The sequence below is a fragment of the Coregonus lavaretus genome, assembly GCF_964263955.1.
Source record: "Coregonus lavaretus genome assembly, contig: HAP1_SCAFFOLD_1037, whole genome shotgun sequence".
NCBI classification, from domain to species: Eukaryota; Metazoa; Chordata; class Actinopteri; order Salmoniformes; family Salmonidae; genus Coregonus; species Coregonus lavaretus.
In genome coordinates, this window is record NW_028162998.1 from 26360 (window position 1) to 50484 (window position 24125).

The following is a 24125-nucleotide window of genomic DNA, read 5'->3' on the forward strand; positions in this document are numbered from 1 at the left end:
CAGGTCTACATCCTTCATGGTGTGTGAGAGCGGAGTTTGTCCCAATTCTCCTCCGACCATAGCAACAACAATACCCACCCCACCCTCCCTGTTGTCAGGCCTTGCAGCCAGGCCCAAACTGGACCCAGTTGGGGTTCGTCCCAAATGGCAACCTATTCCCTATATAGTGCACTACTTTTGACCGGCTCTGGTCAAAAGCAGTGCACTAAATAGGGAATAGGGTGCGGTTTGGGACTCATTCGTTCTTAGCCAACCAACGTGATGCCTTGTAAGCTTTTCTTGGCTCAGAAAAGCAGCTTAAGGGACTTGATCTTTGGTCTGGCGAGCGCAGCAGAGCCAGAGTGGAGCACAGCGGAGCACAGCGGAGTCAGGGTGGAGCACGCACACGTGCTGGGGGCTGGAGCACGTTCCCCTCTGGTCAGCCAGATCCGCTACGCTAGGCGAGGCTATGCTAACCGCTAACTTCTATTTTGGTAAAAGCGTTAACTAGCTGTTTGCTAGCAGTTAGCATTAGCGACGCTAGCAGTAATATTCCGTTATAGGAGTTAGTTAGCGGTTAGCATTAGCATAGCGTAGCGTTAGTTGATCTGGCTGTGAGAGGGTGCAATAGTAACAGTAACTGGGTGAGGGTGAATAGAGACGGAAAACACCTGTCTCACGAAGGGCCTGACTCTGAAGGACACATATTTAGCCAACCGCGTGCACTAATCCACTCACATACACAAACCTAGATGTACTGTGTACACACGGTCCTACATCAGCTCATTACACACTCCGTGTAGGAGACACAAGAGAATCTCTAGGTCATCCTCGTTACGCACGTCTTCCTAACTGTCCTATATTCTCCCTCTGCTGAGTCGTTCTGTAAGAACACACTGGTTTAGTGAACACACACACACCCTCCAGCTGGATTAGGTGCCGGTCACTCGTCCTTACCTGACCTTTGACTCAGGATATCTTTGCACATCCTTGTTGTGCCCTTATACAGGGGATGTTTGTGTTTATACAGGATATTTGCATTAGCACGTACAGCATTCCAAGATGTGCAGGATATGGGAGGGTCAGTTTGTTTCGGGGATTACACACTCATGTTTGTTTAGAAGGATAGAAATAGAAGTGTTTTGATTGTATTTGGAATATCTCCCTGATAAGACAGTGCTTTCGATCAAATCAACATCTCTCCCTCTTTACCCTTTTACCACAACTAATAAAACTCCTTATGTGGTGGTATTTTCTCACCCACCCCATAACGATAGTGGGTCACGCTTCTTGACAAACGAAACCCACATCCCAAGTGGCTGTTTAGTAGGAGTGTTCCAGGATGGAATGCACTAATGTTCCGTCCTCTCCCCTACTGCTGCTGCTGCTAGTCTAGAACTTTGTCCCAAATGGCACCCTATTCCCTATGGGCCCTGGTCAAAAGTAGTGCACTACATAGGGAATCGGGTGCTATTTGGGACGCACCCTAGAGCAGCGTGTCAATCGGTTAGCATTCCAGCTAACCAAATCATCCAACCTAAAAGGAAGAACTAGAAGCCTGTTGGAACTGAACCATCTCGATTACATTTGTCTGGGGTCTATATTTAGACTGCTAGAGGGAAAACTGCTCAGTTTCGACCAATCATGGCTTGTTAAGGACGGATGCCCTCCAATCAAAATGCGGTATCTTCTGACGACATCATATCCTTCCTGGTTGGTTTGTGTGGATGGTGGAGTGTCATTGTTTACAGTTAGTGTTCCGTAACAGGGACAGAGCTAGCTTATAGGGTCCTGGGTTTGTGAACTACTGTACCTAGCCACTGTTACAAGGCATGGTTAAGTGGATCTGCTTTTAGGATTTGAGGCGGGGGTGGGGAGACAGCTGTGTGTGTGTGTACAGTATTAGCATAAACCAGAGCAGAGTGAGAGGAGAGAGGATATCAGGGATAGCAGAAGGACAGTCGTGCCCCAGAAGCCAACATCTGGTTGGTTGGATGTTGGAGGGATCTCCCTCGGTTTTATCTGTTTCAGCCCAACGTGGTGTTTTAGGACAGTAAAGCCTTCTGGTTATTGGAGTTTAATCCAATGCTCCTCTGACCTCAGGTCACTATAGAAGGGGGGATGGAGGCATGGGAAGTGATGGAGGGATGGGAAGTGATGGAGGGATGGGAAGTGATGGAGGGATGGGAAGTGATGGAGGGATGGGAAGTGATGGAGGGATGGGAAGTGATGGAGGGATGGATCATGGATGGGGAATGATAGAGAAAAGAAAGAGATGAAGGGGAAGCAGGGAATGATAGAGGAGGGGATCCCCATGGAGGTAGGGACTAAGGAGGGGAAGCAGGGAACGATAGAGGAGGGGATCCCCATGGAGGTAGGGACTAAGGAGGGGAAGCAGGGAACGATAGAGGAGGGGATCCCCATGGAGGTAGGGACTAAGGAGGGGAAGCAGGGAACGATAGAGGAGGGGATCCCCATGGAGGTAGGGACTAAGGAGGGGAAGCAGGGAACGATAGAGGAGGGGATCCCCATGGAGGTAGGGACTAAGGAGGGGAAGCGACACTTCTTGTTTTGAGTAGTAGAGAGTCATCAAGCTTTGTGGACGCCAGAATCACATGATTCTGAGGTCATGTGATATTGGGGTCTGCTCTCTCTTTCTCTCTATCTCTCTCTCATTCTCTCCCCTCCCCCTCTCTATCTCTCTCCTCTCTCCACCCATCCCCTCCATCCCTCTCTCCAGTGGACCAGATTAAAAGCTACAGAGCAGAGCGATTTTAGGCACGTGTGAACTAATCCATGTGTGTGTTAGTTATGAGCCCCCAGTCCCAGTCTCACTGGGACCCTGCCTGCTAGAACCTACTGGACACTGCACAGCTGGCATAGCCTGCATAACCCCCTCCTCTACCTCCTCTTCCTCCAGTCATCCCCCACGCTGACTATTTCTAACTCTCTCTCTCTCTTTCTCTCTCAATTCAATTCAAAGGGCTTTATTGGCATGGGAAACATATGTTTACATTGCCAAAGCAAGTGAAATAGATAATTAAACAAGTATCTCTCTCTCTTTCACTCACTTGCTTTTTACTCTCTATCCATTTCATTCCACTCTCTCTCTTCTCTCCTCTCGCAATGCTTCCTTTTTAAACTTCCCCTCTCATCCCTCCCTCCCTCTCTGTGTTGCTGTGTTGCCATGCATCATTGCAGATGCCGCTCTGTGGTTTGGCATGGGTTCAGTGAGCAGGCGTGACGTGTAGTAGGACAGATCGACTACAGTGTATATCTGCCCAGCAATTATCGTACAATTGGATTTATTTACCAACCAACCCTCGTGTGTGTGTGTGTGTGTGTGTGTGTGTGTGTGTGTGTGTGTGTGTGTGTGTGTGTGTGTGTGTGTGTGTGTGTGTGTGTGTGTGTGTGTGTGTGTGTGTGTGTGTGTGTGTGTGTGTGTGTGTGTGTGTGTGTGTACGCCTCCTGAGTGGCGCAGTGGTCTAAGGCTAGCTGTGCCACTAGAGATCCTGGTTCGAATCCAGGCTCTGTCGTAGCCGGCCGCGACCGGGAGACCCATGGGGCGGCGCACAATTGGCCTAGCGTCGTCCAGGGTAGGGGAGGGAATGGCCGGCAGGGATGTAGCTCAGTTGATAGAGCATGGCGTTTGCAATGCCAGGGTTGTGGGTTCGATTCCCACGGGGGGTATGAAAAAATAAAATAATAATAATGTATGCACTCACTAACTGTAAGTCGCTCTGGATAAGAGCATCTGCTAAATGACTAAAATGTAAATGTTGTGTGTGTGTGTGCCTGCGTGAGTGAGTGAGTAAGTAATGTGGTGCAGGGTTCCCTGATATTCCAGATATCCCATGTTGATTTAACCCCTTTATACACCAGCTGGTTTTGAGTTCCACTGTGGTTCTAGACTAAACAACCCAGTGGTTGTCTGGATGGATCCACAGGATGTGCTGCTCACGACCAGACAATCATATCTCAAAGGAATGAAGAAGGAACTGATGTTAGTCCATGGAAGTCTAAAAAGGGCATTACTGAGAACCAGAAAACGAGAGAGAAACACACACACACACACACTCACACACACACTGAATACCACCATACCTACCCACTCATAGTGATAAATTCCACCCCCACAGAATAGCTACATCCCCAATGTTTCTCTGTCATTCCGACATGGAATATGGGTCACCATCCGACTTCATTCCGAGAGGGAATTCCGACTCCCCAGACTCACTAATCAGTCTCTAGGATCCCCAACGAGTGGAGTGGGCTGTCGCACACTTCTAGAGTGAACACATTCCACATTCCTTTCATTCTTCAGTGCTGTTAGTTACATATAACAATTGCCTGTCAGTTGTCTGCCTGTAGTGAAAACTCAAAGGACGATTGTCCTTATAGGATGTCCCCCACTCAGAAGAAGAAGACAGCGAAGGAGGGATCTCTCTCTCTCTCTCTCTCTCATTTACTCTCTCAAGTACCAGTCTAAGAGTCCCAAATCGTTTCTTTCTGTCAATAGCCAGCTAGACACGCTTCATGTCCTTGTGTTTCTGCTCTTTTGTCCTATTGGCTTATTGAGGGTTGTAACTATACAAGGATGTTGTCTATGTTATCTCAACCACTAAGAGCTGGAGCACTCTGTCTTTAGTAGCTAGCCCAGCTAGCAGCGCAACATTTCATACATTGCTGTAGGCTTCAGATGCTAGTTTCTGGGCAGATTACACAGAGATGGAAGAGTTAGACCTTTAATGACGGTCTCTCCCCGTCCCCCCCTCGCTCTCTCTCTCTTTCTCCATCTCTTTTTTTCCCCTCTCTGTTTCTCCCCACCTCTCCCTCCCCCGCAACGTATTGTATGCCACCCCCCCCTCTCCCTCTCCCTACATCCATCCCTCTCCCCCATCTGTCTATGTCTTATAATAGACAACAGCAAAGCGTCCTCCTGTCCTTTAGTGTAAAGACGCCATCGGCAGGACAGGCCTATATTCATCTGAGAGAGTAGTGTGTGTGTGTGTGTGTGTTTGTGTGTGTGTGTGTGTTTAAGCCCAGAAACGTGGCAGATCACCATGTCAACACTCACTGCTCGGCAAGATATTACAATCCACCACTCGCCAAGAATATCAATGTATTTCTTTATTTACATTCACCCCTGTCACTCGGATTTACATCCAATTTGCTTTGAGGGGGGACAGTGACACATCCTATTATCCTATGGGAAGGTGGCTCTGTGTCGATCAGCTGTATGGTCTGTTATTGGAATAGAATAAGTAGCCTATAACTAGGGAATCAAATAAGAATCCCAAAGTAATGAATTGAATCAAATGTTTAATTTGCTCTTTGATTATCATGGCAGTATGGTTCTTTAGAACATTTCGTTCCCTTTAGAAAATCATGTGGTTGCTACAAATAAAACATTTTATAAACTGGGTGGTTCGAGCCCTGAATGCTGATTGGCTGACAGCCGTGGTATATCAGACCGTATAACATGTATTTTTACTGCTCTAATTACGTTGGTAACCAGTTTATAATAGCAATAAGGCACCTCAGGGGTTTGTGGTATATGGCCAATATACCACACCCCCTTGTTCCTTATTGCTTAAATATAGTATTGGAAAAGGTCAATCTAGTACAGAACCTTGAAGTGACACTGACTGACTCTTCCTGGTGGGGTTGTCCTATGGGAAGGTGATATGTTGTGATGATGTTGCTTTTGGGAGTTAACCATGTGGGTGCTTTAAAAAAGACTAAGTGGGTGTTACTACCATGTGCTTTAAGCATCGAGAACAAACAGACTATTTGACCCCAGTCCAATAGGCTACATGACCTGTTCAGTCAGTTAGTTGGACAGGTGCTGCTGGTAGAACATGTGACCTGCACCATAGCAGTCATCATGTGACAGCACAGTAAGCAGTGGGCCTCATGAAAGAGAGAGGGAACACACACACACTGAACCACACAGGGCATCCTTACCATAAAAACAACATCTCCATTGTGTTGCTAGCGTAGCTAGATTCAACACTGGAGCCTGTGTTAGTGTGCATGTGTGTGTTTGTGACTGAGTATACAGTAAGCTATGTTAGTTGTGTGTTTTTATAAGACGGGTGGGCGTGCACGTGAGAGACAGCAGTGTTCATGTACTCACACGGCTGCACCGCCTGGTATGGCAACTGCTCGGCCTCCGACCGCAAGGCACTACAGAGGGTAGTGCATACTGCCCAGTACATCACTGGGGCCAAGTTTCCTGCCATCCAGGACCTCTATACAAGGCGGTGTCAGAGGAAGGCCCTAAAAATTGTCAAAGACTCCAGCCACCCTAGTCATAGACTGTTCTCTCTGCTACTGCACAGCAAGCGGTACCGGAGCGCCAAGTCTAGGTCCAAAAGGCTTCTTAACAGCTTCTACTCCCAAGCCATAAGACTCCTGAACAGCTAATCAAATGGGTACCTGGACTATTTGCATTGTCCCCCCACCCCTCTTTTACGCTGCTGCTACTCTCTGTTTATTATCTATGCATAGTCACTTTAATAACTCTACCTACATGTACATATTACCCCAATTACCTGGACTAACCTGTGCCCCCGCACATTGACTCTGTACCGGTACCCCCTGTATATATGTCACGTTCGTCGAGGAGTGAAGGAGACCAAGGCGCAGCGAGTGAAAAGAACATGTTGACTTTATTACTTAAAGCAACCAAAAACAACAAACCAAAGCGACGAATGTGAAGTCCAATAGTGACAAAGACTAAACAGGAACAAAAACCCACAACCCTCATGAGAACACAAACAGTTTAAATATGGCTCCCAATCAGAGATAACGAGCCGACAGCTGACACTCGTTACCTCCGATTGGGAGTCACACGACACCACAAATAACTCACCCAAAACACAACCAAACGAATACACCCTATACAACAAAACCCCACAACAAAACCCCACAAAACAAATACACCCTGGCTCAAATACAAAAGTCCCGGAGCCAGAGTGTCACAGTACCCCCCCCTAAAGGTGCGCACTCCGGGCGCACCAGCATACAGTCTAGGGGAGGGTCTGGGTGGGCGTCTGTCCACGGTGGCGGTTCTGGCCCTGGTCGTGGTCCCCACCCCACCTTAGTCACCACCCGCTTCCCTAGCCTCCTCCACATGACCACCCTCCAACTTACCCCACCTGGATTTAGGGGCAGCACCGGGCTAAGGGACCGCACCTGGCTAAGGGGCAGCACCGGACTAAGGGACAGCATCGGGCTAAGGGACAGCCCCGGACTCAATGGTGGATCCTGGCTGGCTGGCTCTGGCGGATCCTGGCTGGACGGCTCTGGCGGATCCTGGCTGGACGGCTCATGGCTGGCTGAAAGATCTGGCTGCTCATGGCTGGCTGACGGATCTGGCTGCTCATGGCTGGCTGACGGATCTGGCTGCTCATGGCTGGCTGACGGATCTGGCTGCTCATGGCTGGCTGACGGATCTGGCTGCTCATGGCTGGCGGAAGGCTCTGGCTGATCCTGTCTGGCGGAAGGCTCTGGCTGATCCTGTCTGGCGGAAGGCTCTAGCGGCTCCGGTCTGGCGGACGGCTTTGAAGGCTCATGGCAGACGGAAAGTTCAAGCGCCTTAGGGCAGACGGGCAGTTCAGGCCCCGTTGGGCAGACGGCCGACTCTGGCCGTCTGAGGCGCACCGTAGGCCTGGTGCGTGGTGCCGGAACTGGAGGTACCGGGCTGAGGACACGCATCTCAGGGCTAGTGCGGGGAGAAGCAACAGGGCATGCTGGACCCTGGGGACGCACATAAGGCCTAGTGCGGAGAGCAGGAACAGGGCATGCTGGACCCTGGGGACGCACATAAGGCCTAGTGCGGAGAGCAGCAACAGGACGCACAGGACTCGGGGGACACACAGGAGGCTTGGTGCGTGGTGTAGGCACTGGTGGGAAAAGGCTGGAGACACGCACCATACAGCTAGTGCGTGGAGGAGACACAGGGCTCTGCAGACGTACAGGAAGCCTAGTGCGTGGTGTAGGCCCTGGTGGTACTGGGCTGGAGCGGGGAGGTGGCGCCGGAAATACCGGACCGTGCAGGCTTACTGGCTCCCTTGAGCACTGAGCCTGACCAACCTTACCTGGGTTGATGCTCCCCGTCGCCCGACCAGTACGGGGAGGTGGAATAACCCGCACCGGCCTATGTGGGCGAACCGGGAACACCATGCGTAAGGCTGGTGCCATGTACGCCGGCCCGAGAAGACGCACTGGTAGCCGGATGCGTTGGGCCGGCTTCATGACATCTGGCTCAACGCTCACTCTAACCCGGCCGATACGTGGAGCTGGACTGTACCGAACCGGGCTATGCCTGCGTACAGGAGACACCATGCGCTCTACTGCGTAACACGGTGTCTGCCCGTACTCTCGCTCTCCACGGTAAGTCCAGGGAGTAGGCGCAGGTCTCCTACCTGACTTCGCCACACTCCCTTTTAGCCCCCCCCCAAGAAATTTTTGGGTAGTACCCACGGGCTTCCAGCCTTGACTCCGTGCTGCCTCCTCATACCGCCTCCTCTCGGCTTTAGCTGCCTCCAGCTCTTCACGAGGGCGGCGATATTCTCCCGGTTGTGCCCAAGGACCCTTTCCAGCCAGTATCTCCTCCCATGTCCATGAATCCTTTATAGGCGTCCATGAATCCTGTTGCCGCTTGACACGCTGCTTGGTCCTGTTACGGTGGGTTTTTCTGTCACGTTCGTCGAGGAGTGAAGGAGACCAAGGCGCAGCGAGTGAAAAGAACATGTTGACTTTATTACTTAAAGCAACCAAAAACAACAAACCAAAGCGACGAATGTGAAGTCCAATAGTGACAAAGACTAAACAGGAACAAAAACCCACAACCCTCATGAGAACACAAACAGTTTAAATATGGCTCCCAATCAGAGATAACGAGCCGACAGCTGACACTCGTTACCTCCGATTGGGAGTCACACGACACCACAAATAACTCACCCAAAACACAACCAAACGAATACACCCTATACAACAAAACCCCACAACAAAACCCCACAAAACAAATACACCCTGGCTCAAATACAAAAGTCCCGGAGCCAGAGTGTCACAATATAGCCTCCCTACTGTTATTTTACTGCTGCTCTTTAATTATTTGTTATTTGTCTATTTTTCTCCTTTTATATTTTTTACTTATCAATTTTTTACTTAACCAACAATGCAGTTTTAAGAAAATTAAGTGTTAAGGGCTTGTAAGTAAGCATTTCACTGTAAGGTCTACACCTGTTGTATTCGGCGCATGTGACGAATACAATTTGATTTTATGTAATATTTATGTAACATGTATGTGGGCTGTGTGAAGAGTGACTGCCACATGCATATTGAATTTCACCATCTGCAAAATGTACGGGGGTGGATCAACGCGCCGCACGTTTGGCCCATATATGAATTATATATTATTCCATATGATCTACAGAGGCATAAAGCGATTTCCCAAGAGTACACAGCTAAGCCAACAAGTCCTGTTTGATATTTTTAGAGCTTAAATTATAGATTTACCCTACACTTGAGTGTACAAAACATTAGGAACACCTGCTCTTTCCATGACATAGACTGACCAGGTGAATCCAGGTCAAAGTGATGATCCCTTATTGATGTCACCTGTTAAATCCACTTCAATCAGTATAGTTGAAGGGGAGGAGACAGGTTAAAGACAGATTTTTAAGCCTTGAGACATGGATTGTGTATGTGTGCCATTCAGAGGGTGAATGGGCAAGACAAAATATTTAAGTGCCTTTGAACGGGGTATGGTAGTAGGTGCCAGGCGCACCAGTTTGGGTGTGTCAAAACTGCAACGCTGCTGGGTTTTTCCCGTGTGTCTCAAGAATGGTCCACCACCCAAAGGACATCCAGCCAACTTCACATAACTGTGAGAAGCACTGCAGTCAACATGGGCCAGCATCTCTGTGGAATGCTTTGGACATCTTGTAGAGTCCATGCCCCGACGAATTGAGGCTGTTCTGAGGGCAAAACGGGTGGTGCAACTCAATATTAGGAAGGTGTTCCTAATGTTTTGTACACTCAGTGGATATTTCAATACCTTTCCGCTTCATTGAAATCATAGACAACATCTGTGTATGTTTGGTGTGTATAATCTGATTAGCTCTCAATATTACTGTTCAGAAAAATACCAATTTAAAATCTATTTGGATTTAGGCTGTGGCTTTTGTGCCTCAAATAAGGCAAGATAAAGCTGGAAAGAAAAGTGGTTGGATTTTATTTTTCTTCCTATCCCTGGAAAGAGAAATGGTGATATTGGTCAACGTAATGCTAACAAGACCATGTTCATAATGATCATGTGTGCGTCGCAAATGGCGCCGCCCTATTCCCTATGGTGTGCACTTCTTTTGACCAGCGCCTATAGGGTTCTGGTCAAAAGTAGTGCACTATGTAAGGAATAGGGTGCCATTTGGGGCGTAGTTCATAATGACCATGATGTCTCCATTTCCTGACTGCCTTGTCAGCTTTGAGATTTACCACCGAGCTCCACCAAGGATCTGTAATTAGTATAATATCATTGGATGCGTGCCAAATGGCACCCTGTTCACTACATAGTGCACTACTTTTGATCAGAGCCTGGTCAAAAGTAGTGCACTATGTAGGGAATAGGGTGCCATTTGGGATGCGGACTATGTGAAGGATCTGTAATTAGTATAATATCTATGTGAAGGGTCACGTGTCAGCTCGCTACATCAATAACTAGGTAATATGGGAGGTGGGGTTGAGGGGTTGAGGGTGTGGGGCCCAGTAGCGATGGGATCTGTCTTGATTAATGAGGAATTAGTGTTTTAATGACATTACCCTCTATTTATAGGCCTACATCATTGAAATGGACCTACCGCTAAACCAATATATACCGTCCTGATCACATCCTTCAAATGTATGGAGTGCTATCTGTAAACAGGGTCTGAACTGCCCCTTTAAAGACCTATGAAATGTATATCATACATCTTGGATGGCCCGTGCCATAAAGTCATTAATTATTTAAGACTTATTCAAAAGTTCCAGGAAATCTAGGCCAGCTATAGTGTATTGCTCCTTTCTCTCTCTGCTTCATGATGTGTGTTCCACAAAATACTGTATAATCAGAACTAGCAGGACTTTGTCCTCAGCCAGATCAGTGTTTTACCCATGAAAAAAAGGACATTTCTACAATAAGCTCTTTCTTGTTTGTTTTGGGGTTATTAGACTACACCTTGGCTCTAGGTTTTCCCTGTGTTTGTTTTGGGGTTATTAGACTACACCTTGGCTCTAGGTTTTCCCTGTGTTTGTTTTGGGGTTATTAGACTACACCTTGGCTCTAGGTTTTCCCTGTGTTTGTTTTGGGGTTATTAGACCACACCTTGGCTCTAGGTTGTCCCTGTGTTTGTTTTGGGGTTATTAGACCACACCTTGGCTCTAGGTTGTCCCTGTGTTTGTTTTGGGGTTATTAGACCACACCTTGGCTCTAGGTTGTCCCTGTGTTTGTTTTGGGGTTATTAGACCACACCTTGGCTCTAGGTTGTCCCTGTGTTTGTTTTGGGGTTATTAGACTACACCTTGGCTCTAGGTTGTCCCTGTGTTTGTTTTGGGGTTATTAGACTACACCTTGGCTCTAGGTTGTCCCTGTGTTTGTTTTGGGGTTATTAGACCACACCTTGGCTCTAGGTTGTCCCTGTGTTTGTTTTGGGGTTATTAGACTACACCTTGGCTCTAGGTTGTCCCTGTGTTTGTTTTGGGGTTATTAGACTACACCTTGGCTCTAGGTTGTCCCTGTGTTTGTTTTGGGGTTATTAGACTACACCTTGGCTCTAGGTTGTCCCTGTGTTTGTTTTGGGGTTATTAGACTACACCTTGGCTCTAGGTTGTCCCTGTGTTTGTTTTGGGGTTATTAGACTACACCTTGGCTCTAGGTTTCCCCTGTGTTTGTTTTGGGGTTATTAGACTACACCTTGGCTCTAGGTTTTCCCTGTGTTTGTTTCTCAAACAAACCCACCTTTAATTAGCCTAAGCTGCAAAACATACTAAATCTACTATTGAAGCTATTCTATTAAACTGGGAGACAACACCCTGTGCTAATGCAGATAGAGCCAGACGTGATGCTGCAAGCCACAGACCAAAGTGAAACAGTCTACAAAAAAAGACCACTCACTACATCTAACCTCCCAAAGACCACTCACTACCTCTTCAGCCCCTAAAACGCCAGTTACCTCACAACCATAATGTAACAGTCTATAGAAAGACCACTCACTACCTCTACTACAGCCTCCGTAGCTGGAGAAGGTGACGGTTCAAAAGAGTGGTGGTAAAAACTCCAACCACATTAAACGCTTGCTGCCTGTCGGTATGCACAGCTGAGCATCCTTTCAACCGGCTTTTTCAAGCTCTCTTCAAACCATTTTTCAACATCTTGTCAAGGCAGTTGTTCTTTTTTCCTTTCAAACTCTCTCTTGATCAGATGAAAGAGAGAAGGGTAAAAGAAGAACCTGTGGTGAGATGGAGGGATGAATAAAGGGAAAGAAGGAGTGCGTAGGTAAAGAGCTGTGAGCAGTGCTCGGGTCGATTCTGCCGTGTTACAAAAGAGGGTTTTGAAGTGCAGATGGCCTTTTTCTCTGAAGGGTTATCCCTTGTGTTGGAGGCAGGTTTGACGCATAGAAAAGAGAGCGAGATAGAATGGAGAGAGAGAGAGGTGGAGGTTAGAGAGCATGGAAGACCAACTCTCCACACAATTGTTTATTTTTACCATCATCATGCCATCAGGTTCACAAACTCCAACGTTATGCATCCATTTACCTTTGTTGTCATTCAATATCCTAGCTTTGATTTCCTGTGTGTGGGTTCTGAGTACAAGCCTTCGTGGTAGCATCAGCACGCTAGCAGCACATGTTATGTAATCTGCATGCTGCAGATGGGAGCCCCATTCACGTAAAGCTAACACTAGGTAATGCTATTCATAGGATGGATGACATGGAGAACAGGGCCCTTTGGCAGGCTAATGTTAGCACGTGTTCCAGGCTATCAATAGCTAAAGCAACAAGGCTCATTAGTGGGCTAATGCTAGCAAGCGCTAGGCTATTCATAGGAGTGGAGCTAATGCTATCCAACCCCCTGCAGTGCTAAATTAGCTTAGCAGGCTATCTATATCCAGCACACTACTGACACTGAGGTTAGCGTCCTGTCATGATCCTTCCTGTAGCTAACGCTGGTGTGTGTAGTGTTGCAGTGTCCTACCACTGCAAATTAAATCCATTGCCATTTATGTAACGAGATATGCTTTTCTAAGAACCACTAAGGAAATACAGCTAGGCCTAGCAGGGTTGGGGTTCATTCCATTGCATTCAGGAAGTAAACAGAAATTCTAATTCACATTGTTACTCATAGTATTGGACATGTTTGCTATTTTGTGCTCAGGAGGCCCCAAAGGAGATTATGGTGCAGAATGCCTATATTTAAAGTCCCACTCAGGTATTTAAGCCCACAAACAACTCATTCATTCTTTGTCACCTATTAGGCCTTAAGCCCAGGTCTTTGACCCGACCGATACACAACCGCCCAGCATGCTTTAGGAATTACGACCATTAACTCTTAAACCTAACTGGTAAACAACTGTGCTCTAAAGGCTTAGGACCATATAACCATTGGTGGACATTTTGTATGGACAGTGACATAATTATAGGGACATACTTCTCTATCTCGTTCTCGCTCACTCTCTCTATTTCTCTCTGTTTGTCTCTGCCTCTGTCGATCTCAGTCTCTACCTCTCCGTCAATCTCTACATCTCTATTTTCTCTCTTTCTCCTTCCTCCTCTCTCGATCTCTCTGTCCCTCTCCCTCCCCCCATCTGTTTCCATCTCCATTGCTCTCTGGAGGAGGGGAGAGAAGAGAGGAAGGAGAGGGACATTGACCTTAGTTACATTGACCTTAGTTACATTGACCTTAGTTACATTGACCTTAGTTACATTGACCTTGCATGTGTAGAAATCAAGGCTGAGAAATGTGCTTTGAGATGTCATCATATTGGTGTGGAGGTGTCTGTGGTTAGCTGCTGTGACACGTATCAGAATAGGCCTATGAATTCAAACTACATCCACACATCTTCTATGTGTGAAAGAAAAGGAGGCCATGGCTAAATAGGCCTACAGTAATTGTGGTTAACTAGCCTAGCCTACTCATGAAGATTAACCTTCACTTGAGACAGATAGACAGATAGGTCTGTGAACGGTGCCTGCTGTCTTCCCCTCCCTGCCTCCCTCCTTCTCTCTCTCCTCCCTCCTCCCTCCCTCCAGTAAGTGAGGGTTATCTAGGGTCAGCTGCTGAGACTGCAGTAGGGTGCATGGTTGTCTTTATCAGTGAGAAGTGAAGTGTAGAGCGGTGGAGGATGGGGAGGATGGGGAGGAGGAAGTACAGGCCTGTAGAACTACTGTCTGGAGGAGCTCCATTCACCTCACACACTGTAGCCTGACAGGCATGTCTAGACTTGTCTAGGATACCTCTCCCTCCCTCCCTTATTTCTCTCAGTGAGTTGATCAATGAGATTGTGTGTGTGTGTGTGTGTGTGTGTGTGTGTGTGTGTGTGTGTGTGTGTGTTCAGCCAGCTCAGCCTTACTGATGTGCCACAGCCATCTTCCAGGTCAAATAGTGTGATAACCCAGAGGTCTCCAAACCTGTCTAACTGGCTTTTAACACTATACAAGCAGCACTCTCCCAGCCACGCTAGCCTGACCCTCATGTGGGTGCTAGCAAGCGAGCTAAGTAGTGCTACGTATCAACAGCCATTGTCAGCCAATCCAGTAGAGGTTGGAAGCTATGGTGAGCTTCGATTGGTCACTCACGTCGCGATATCCTAGAGGATATGAATAAAGTTCAGCCTTTCCCAACTTAAGTCCCGCCCTGTTCGGTTCCCTCGCCCATGCTCGCACCATTCAACGTTCCCCCCGCCCTGTTCGGTTCCCTCGCCCATGCTCGCACCGTTCAACGTTCCCCCCGCCCTGTTTGGTTCCCTCGCCCATGCTCGCACCGTTCAACGTTCCCCCCGCCCTGTTCGGTTCCCTCGCCCATGCTCGCACCGCTCAACGGTCCCCCCGCCCTGTTCGGTCCCCTCGCCCATGCTCGCACCGCTCAACGGTCCCCTCGCCCTGTTCGGTCCCCTCGCCCATGCTCGCACTGCTCAACGGTCCCCTCGCCCTGTTCGGTCCCCTCGCCCATGCTCGCACTGCTCAACGGTCCCCTCGCCCTGTTCGGTCCCCTCGCCCATGCTCGCACTGCTCAACGGTCCCCTCGCCCTGTTCGGTTCCCTCGTTTTCCTTCCATTTTAAGTGAATGGCTTCCGATGTTTCACCGTGCGATGCTGCTTCCTAGTGGAACCTCGGAGTAAGGCCCGAGGCACCGCTATACAGAGGACACCCACACACATGCTATAGATCAGAGAACAGAGATTCATCTGGATCGTAGTCCATCTCTGTGTAGACCTGCAGGGTCTGCTCTAGGATAACCGGGGGACTGATAAAGACTGAATGTGGGCTGGCATGCCCTGTGAATGGGGCTGATTACAGACTGAGACAGAGACAGACAGATATTTATCATATATAGAGACGTGTGTACGTTTGTGTGGGTGTGGGTGTGGGTGTGTGTGTGGGTGTGTGTGTGTGTGCATGCACCTTTATTATTTAAGTGCTATAAGCAGTGCTGCCCTCCCATTCCAAACACACATCCTACCCCCACACAACCCAGAGGCATAACGTTCACGTTCTTCACATAGTTGAACTCACACACAGAAACACACACACACACACAGAGAGAGAGAGGAGAGTCATTTCTGAGTAATTGCTGCAGTCTTTAGGTTGTAATCTAGCCTTAGGGCCGAGACACTTTCAGTGTCCTAGTCTGAGTAGCTTAATGCCCTAGGTTAGCTAGAAGACCCCTTCACTGCAGCTTAATGCCCTAGGTTAGCTAGAAGACCCCTTCACTGCAGCTTAATGCCCTAGATTAGCTAGAAGACCCCTTCACTGCAGCTTAATGCCCTAGGTTAGCTAAAAGACCCCTTCACTGCAGCTTAATGCCCTAGGTTAGCTAAAAGACCCCTTCACTGCAGCTTAATGCCCTATGTTAGCTAAAAGACCCCTTCACTGCAGCTTAATGCCCTAGGTTAGCTAGAAGACCCCTTCACTGCAGCTTAATGCCCTAGGTTAGCTAGAAGACCCCTTCACTGCAGCTTAATGCCCTAGGTTAGCTAGAAGACCCCTTCACTGCAACCCAATTGACAGGTTATTGTGTTACACCCTCCATGATCTCTCTCTACCTCTCAACTCACCCATTACCTAGATGTACTGTACAGTCCGACCTTCAGTAATGTAGTCTAGCTAGCTATCATTAGAATGAGGAAGAGGGGGAGGGAGAAATGAAGTTGGAAATGCCATTACACCTCTCTGTGTCATTTGAGATCGTGTGTGTTGTGGTGTAACTACGGCTCAGAGAATTTCATTTACATTTTAGTCATTTAGCATACGCTCTTATCCAGAGCGGACTTACAGTTAGTGCATTTATCTTAAGATAGCTAGGTGAGACAACCATTTCATGGTCAGGTCATGTGGTCAGGTTGACCTGACTACCTATAGGTTCCTTAGACACTACAGGAGTCTACAGCGATGGAGGGGGGAAGTAAAACTGAGTAGGGTGCAGGAAACACCATTACACCTCCTCTCTCTCTCTCTCTCTCTCTCTCTCTCTCTCTCTCTCTCTCTCTCTCTCTCTCTCTCTCTCTCTCTCTCTCTCTCTCTCTCTCTCTCTCTCTCTCTCTCTCTCTCTCTCTCTCTCTCTCTCTCTCTCTCTCTCTCTCTCTCTCTCTCTCTCTCTCTCTCTCTCTCTCTCTCTCTCTCTCTCTCTCTCTCTCTCTCAGTATCATCTGGACCAATGTGTTGTCTTGTTATCCATCTACTGTATCTGGCTCCTGAATCCTGTAATATCCTGTCTCTAACCTCTCTTTCTCTCTCTCTCTCTCTCTCTGTGTGTTCCTGTCTTCTTCCAGACGAGCCCACCTGCGTCTGTGTTTGGAGAGGTTGAAGGCCCTCATCCCTCTGGGAAAAGACTGTAACCGCCACACCACCCTGGGACTGCTCAACAAAGCCAAATCACATATTAAGGTAGCTATACTGCCCGGACACATGCAAACTTATGACCTCTTCAAATGCTTTAAACATGTATGACAAATGTTTGACATTTTCCATTGATTGATTTGAAGTTGTATGAAGCTTTACTATTGTAACACAAACAACACATTTGACTAGTAACCAATGATCCCTCTAAGCTGCATGTGTGCCCCCGGGACTGCCGCGCAGAAGAAATATCACCCCGCGCAGAGAAGCACAAGATTGAATTTCACTCAACTTTCTAGAGTTCTCCCCGTTAGTTTACACTCAACGTTTCCCTTTTTTGGGGAATTGTGATCGAATCAATGCAATTATTATTAGCCACTTTCATTGCAACATTATTTGGAGACGGTCTTGAATAAGCTAAGTAGCCAATAGGGTAGCATAATTTGTCTGATTCTCTGTAATAATGGTATGGGAATAATAATGCATTTTATTTTGTAAAGTGGTTTCTTGCATCAAACAACACATCAAAATGTTCAGGATAAACAGGTTAATGTCGAGCCCTGCATGTTTTGTGTTCAAAAGTCTCATGGAATGTTGGCCTACGTTGAACACCACACATTGGCTGCTACTGTAGGCTGAATGATATGATGTTATGTGATGCATATTCTCCATAGTTTTTTATGGTAGTCCTACATTATGATCAAATAGCCTCAGTAGCCTACTTGGCCACTGTTAAAACTGTAACCTAAAGCAGGTACAGCCTCAGTGTTCACAATAAACGCGCGCTGGAAGTTGCACAGAACTTTCACAATGTTTAAGTTTGCGCTCAGCAGACCTGAAATTTGCTCACTGGCGGAATTTCTTTGGAGGAAACCTTGCTAGTAATGACAAACATGTTGCTTGGGTATGAAACTATGGCCGTGCAGCTTCCCCACTACTAACAGCCACCTGAATGAGATTAGTATGGAGATGGAGATCAATGACATTGGCCCTGACAATGACACAGAAACATGGAAGGAATGGCTGCATTGTTGTTGCATGTCTCTCTTTCTCTCACTCGCTCTTTCTCTCACTCTCACTCTCTCTATCTTTCTGTCTCCCCCCTCTCTCTCTCTATCTCTTTCACTCCCCCCCCCCCTCTCTCTCTCTCTCACTGTGCTCTAGCTGTCAGCTCTAGTCTTTATCAAGTATTGACGTGACTCTGTGTAACAGCAGTAGTAAACAAAACACTGATACAAGATAAACAACGGCAAGTCTGGAAAGACAGATAGTTGGTTCTGTGTTGGACTGTTGGGTGATTTCCCTTCCAAAGGTTAGAGTTAGCCTAGTTCAGGAGACAGGATACTAAAGCCTGTTGCTGACATTGTTATAGCGTTTGGAGAATTGATTGGAGGTTTCATTGACTCCTCTATCTCTCATCCTCTTCCCAGTTTTTTGACTACTTCCTTATTTATATTTACATTTTAGTCATTTAGCAGACACTCTTATCCAGAGCGACTTACAGTTAGTGAATACATATCTATTTATACTGGCCCCCCGTGGGAATCGAACCCACAACCCTGGCGTTGCAAATGCCATGCTCTATCAACTGAGCTACATCCCTGCCGGCCATTCCCTCCCCTACCCTGGACGACGCTGGGCCAATTGTGCGCCGCCCATGAGTCTCCCGGTCGCGGCCGGCTGCGACAGAGCCTGGATTCGAACCAGGATCTCTAGTGGCACAGTTAGCACTGCGATGCAGTGCCTTAGACCACTGCGCCACTTATCTCTATCTCTCCCTCCACCCCCCTCTCCCACTGTCACTATCCCTCTGAGAATATCTTCTCCATCAACCTTGCCCGCTAAAATAAACATTCAAATCAATTCATAACCACATTCATCTCTTTCTTCTCTCCTATAGAAACTTGAACACACCTGGTAAAATATACATTTTAAATAGATAAAGGAACACAGAGGATAGCAACTCGTCATCGCTCTGTGGGTGTGGTGGGGGCGGTGGCAGGTGCTCTTTGGAAACGGGTATACAAATACATTTTGTTCAAGATAAATAAACACACTTTCTCTCTCCCTTCTCTTCTCTCCTCTCTCCCTCCTCTCCTCTCTTCTCCCCCTCTTCTAGAAACTTGAAGAGGCGGAACGTAAGAGCCGTAACCAGCTGGACAGTCTGGAGAGGGAGCAGAGGCACCTCCAGCGCCAGTTGGACCTACTGCAGGGGGGCACTGGGGCCGGGGTAGGAGGCACTGGGCCGGGGGAGGGAGAGAGGATACGCATGGACAGCGTGGGCTCCACCATCTGCTCCTCCGAGCGCTCCGACTCTGACCAAGGTGAGCGACCGTGAACGCCAATAAGGATCTTTGTCAGATTTGAGTTTTTATTTCAATGTATCACACACATAAGCACAGCAGTTAAAGAGACATTTGGACTTTGCACACTAGTTCCCTATTCTTAGGATAACTAGAATGATTTGTTTCTGCACAGAAATCCACCAAACTTCTCAGTTTAGTAGTGTTCCTGTTAAGTTCCAAGAAGCTCTTGTTTAGAGTGTATTATTCTAACGTTCTGCTCTTCTCTCTCTCTCTCTCTCTCTCTCTCTCTCTCTCTCTCTCTCTCTCTCGCTTTCTCACCTCCCTCCCCCTCGACAGAGGAGATTGAGGTGGACGTGGAGTCTACAGAGTTCTCGGAGCACGGGGAGCTGGACTCGGTTTCTACGGCCTCCACCAGCGATCTAGACGACCACAGCAGCCTCCAGAGTCTAGCCAGCGACGAGGGCTACTCCAGCTGCAGCATCCTCAAACTCTCCTCAGCCTTCTCAGGATCCTCCTCATAGGAGATGGCTGTTGGGTGTAGACTCCTCCCCCCCCGGCTCCAATCTGCAACCTCGGGGGCTCCACCAACATCCAAAGTCCAACCACCTGAACCTTGCCAGCGGCGAAGGTTACGAGAGCGAACGTTACTCCAGTGTCCTCGTCAAACTCGCCGCCTTCTCCGACCGGCCAATTAGAGTTGTCTCCACCCCCGGCTCCAACCTGCAAAAACCTTGGCCTTCAAACTCCATCCACCTGTTGTGTATCGTCATGTAACCCATCTACATGTATCATCGCCGACTACGCCATCGCCATGGCATCCCTCAAGTGGCGCCCTGACGTCCTTCTAACTTCCTGCCTTTTCAGGCAACTACTTCCTGTCTGTAACCCCTCCCCTTCGCACCATCCGTCGCTCTGCTCCAACTCGCTGCTGAACCAACAACCCACAGTCCGAGATGAACCCCCCTTGGAACCCCTCAACCCACCCTCCGTCCCAAGCAGAAGGTCCAACCCCCCGCCTCGTCCTGATTAACAGGTACATGAAGAACAGAGATGGATCCAAACACAGAACCAACCAACCTTTATTTTGATGATCTGAATAAGAGCAATGGTTTTAAATTAGATTTTTACTTGAGTGGCTTTATGAATGGTTGAAAATGAAGATGAAAAATGATTTATTTTCACGAATAAGCTGGGATCAGCATTATCTTGATTTTATTGCAGACATAATCGAAGGGAATAGATCTCTTTTTTTAAATCAAACAATTGATTAAGTTATTTTAGAACAAAAAAACAACCCCATATTTTAGCATCAGAAATGCACTTAAATTTCTAATATATATTAGAATGTTTTATGATGAGTTTTATGAGTTTTAAAACCCTGTTTGGTTCTATGTGTTTGCGTGTTTGCTCTGGTCTTGTGTGCGAAGTCAAGTGAATGTTCTGCTAGAATTAAAAACAAATTTGGGAACAAGTTGTAATTTGGACACAGACTGTGGAATGTCAAGAAGTCTACATGCCATATCAACACATTTTGGCCCTTGAACGACGTCCTTTTTATTTTAAATTCCTTGTCTTTGTGTTTTTTTTTACCACTGCGCAACCACACCACAGCATCCAACAGACACTTGAAATGGTGCTACGTGAAACAACAACAACAACAACAAACCCATCAACAACGCAGATCAAACGCTTGTACAACCAACAATCCTTGTCTGCCATGTCATACAGGACGTTTCCATCCAAACGAATGGAATAAAAAAAATACATGCATTATATACATTCCCATGGAACGTGGGTGGTGCTCGATGTGGAAATACATCTTAAAATGTGTTTTTACAACAAAGCAGCTACCACAACAAGCTATCCTGCACTTGCCTACCATATAGCTGTCTATAGAAACAAATCGGCACAATTTAAAAAGAAAGAATGCTAAGGAACTTTGGACTATAGAGACAACATCATCCTTTCTCTCTATCCAGCAGTAACAAGCAATAACTATTTCTAGTAGTTTTCTGATTTTTTTTCCGACCATTTGAGCTCCTCCTGTTTTTTCCCACTCTTTTCCAAGGCAACAGACCTGTGGCCGTCCAAAAAAGCTAATTCAACTTGCTTTGTTTTTTGTACATAATTAGATAGCTTACAAATAGCTTAATAAATGAACAATGATAAAAGGAGTGTAAAAAAAAAAGAAGAAAACTTGTGGATAGAAAAAAAATATTGCCTCTGTTGCTGTTTTTGACCTTGTGTTTTTGTGCATTTTAAATTATATTTTTAAAAAGATTTATTCTACTTATTCTCTCAAGAGTGTGACTGGCAAGCAGTCAGTCAGTCGTCGACGTGGCAAGGATTGGACAGTATTGCTTTGTTCATTTTGCTGGTTGAAACGTTCAAAAGTTACCATTCTGTAGCTGTCCCACTCTCCACCAAGAGGAGAAGTTACACTTCACAATACTTAACTTAAAGTTCAAGACACAACAACAAGAGAACAACAACTATATGGCTGTAATACAAAATGGCCGCCACCCCAGGACTACTTCTGTTCATAAATAAAGAGTTTGGGTGGCACTCTTATTTTTTCAAATGTGTTAGTTTTTTACTTTTATTTTGAAAAAACCTATATGGCATTCCACTGGTGGTATCTCGTGAGCTGTGGTAGAACTCGAGTCTGAAGTGACAACACCAAGGTTTATGATGATGTCATTGACTGTGTGTGTACATCCTTAGCCCTTGTTACTGAGGCGAACCCAACTTGCACTTTGAAAAGTCTTGTTTTCCACTGGTATTCACGTATCTCTTCATATGAAAGAACAATCCCCCCCTGACCCTTGAGTTTTTTAAAAGTTTATATATTTATTAGCCTATTTCTCCATCCCTCACAGAACCAACACACAAAAAAAAAAAAAGTTAACTTATTTTGTTTCTGTCTTATCTTATTATTCTCCTCCTTTTTTATGTTTTTAAGTGAAACAATGTCTGTCCCAAATGGCACCCTGTTCCCTACATAGTGCACTACTTTTGACTAGACTCTGTCAAAACTAGAGCACTAAGCAGGGAATAGGGTGCCATTTGGGACAAAGACATTGGTGAATCGTAGTGAAATCAGTCGGGATACCAGGCTAATGTTTTTCCATTATTTTCTGTTTTTGTTTTATTAGCCGGACACTTGAAATGTAATCAGCCCCCAAGCTGCTCCCAGTACTGAGCCTTGCCTCTTATGCATCCACGGTCGAGTTCCAAACTGACCCCAAGCTGTATGGTCATTTCTTCTCCTTTTCTGATAGGCTGGGTGGAGTTTTTGTCGTAACAGTTTACACCTATCCAATTATCCTAGAATTACCCCTAGGAGGGGATGGGGTGTAGGGTCAAGGGGTTGATTTTGGACTCAGCCTACAATAGCCAAGTCTAATTGGCAAATACTGAGCCAGCTACTATACAAAATGGGGGCTAACTAACTCCACACTCCTTTAGTAGGAGGACAAGTAGTAGTCTTTACTAGACTATGTTTTAGTCAACAAAATGTGTCTTACATTTACAAAAAGCCTCAGATTAATATTATTGAGAACAAAAGCCTATGGTTTCAATGAAGGACATCATTTAAGGTGTAAAGTTAGTGTAATCTTGCAGGATTTCATGATCTCATCTCTCGAGAGACTTGATTGGATCATTGGACGATGGTGCTTTCTCGATATAAACAAATAAGCCAAACAACCTCAGAACACCAACAGTGTCCTCTTCTTTCACAGGGGGGCAGATTACTTCACTCTTCCCACATTCATTTACACCTTTATCGTCTATCGCTTTTAGTTTGTCTTTTTTTAAAACTTGCACTATGAGTAAAAAAGGGCCCATATTTAATGAAAAACAGTGTTTTTCCCCAATACCCTCTCTCTCTTTTGTGTGTGTTGTCTGGTGTCCTTAGGGCGGCCATATAAGAGATACCTGCTTTTGGCTGTGTATGGCTAGCAGGATGTTGTTATATCCAGAGTTGGGGTCAATTCTAACTCAATTCCTATCTGTTGAGTTCAAGATGGGAATTTCTTGCCTGATATCCAAACTGAATACACGCTCCATTTCGCGGATGGAATTTAGATGGAATTGACGTCCACCCTGAATAATGTCACTCCAGTGTACTAGATATTGGTCTTATAGACACCGACTCGAAGGGAGAATGAATAGCCTGGGTCCCATATCTGTTTGTGCTGTCTTTCCAACTCCTATGGTCATTCTGGTCAAGACAGCACAAACAGATCTGGGAACCAGGCTAAAGCAGAATGGGTCAAAGTAGATACAGCTATTCCCACCTCCAAACAAGACAGACCTAGCCTGGGTTCAACCAGCATTCAGTCTGGTTTAACCAGGCTATAGGACAGACTATAGTCCCCTTGTTGTTCAGATGAACTCTGTGGCCATCAATCCTTTGTAGAACATGCTCTCTGATGATGATGATGATTCTCGCTGTGTAAGTTTGAAAATGCAATACTTACAATAAAACACCAAGATTGTCAAACCTGAACTTGTTGATTTTGTTATCCATCCATCCATCCATCCATCCATCCATCCTGCATTCATTTTGAGGAAGTCAGACACTTCTTATCGGTTGGGTTCCTGTCAGTCAGCCATACACTGAGTGTACAAAACATTTCCTTGACATAGACTGACCAGGTGAAAGCTATGATCCCTTATTGATGTCACCTGTTAAATCCACTTAAATCAGTGTGGATGAAGGGGCGGAGACGGGTTA

At 46.6% G+C, this 24125-nt stretch overlaps 1 protein-coding gene across 2 annotated transcripts in view; it reads left to right on the forward strand.

The window, feature by feature from the left end:
• The window catches only part of LOC311118593 (max-interacting protein 1-like), a 35466-nt gene extending 11569 nt beyond the window's left edge, over positions 1-23897 (forward strand). For both annotated transcript variants that reach the window (XM_084193382.1, XM_084193383.1), the window contains exons 4-6: positions 17012-17126; positions 19198-19402; positions 19721-23897. In XM_084193382.1, coding sequence (XP_084049508.1) covers positions 17012-17126; positions 19198-19402; positions 19721-19905 — 505 coding nt within the window. In that variant the 3' untranslated portion in view covers positions 19906-23897. The remainder of the gene's footprint in view (positions 1-17011; positions 17127-19197; positions 19403-19720) is intronic.
• The last annotated feature ends 228 nt before the right edge of the window (positions 23898-24125 follow it).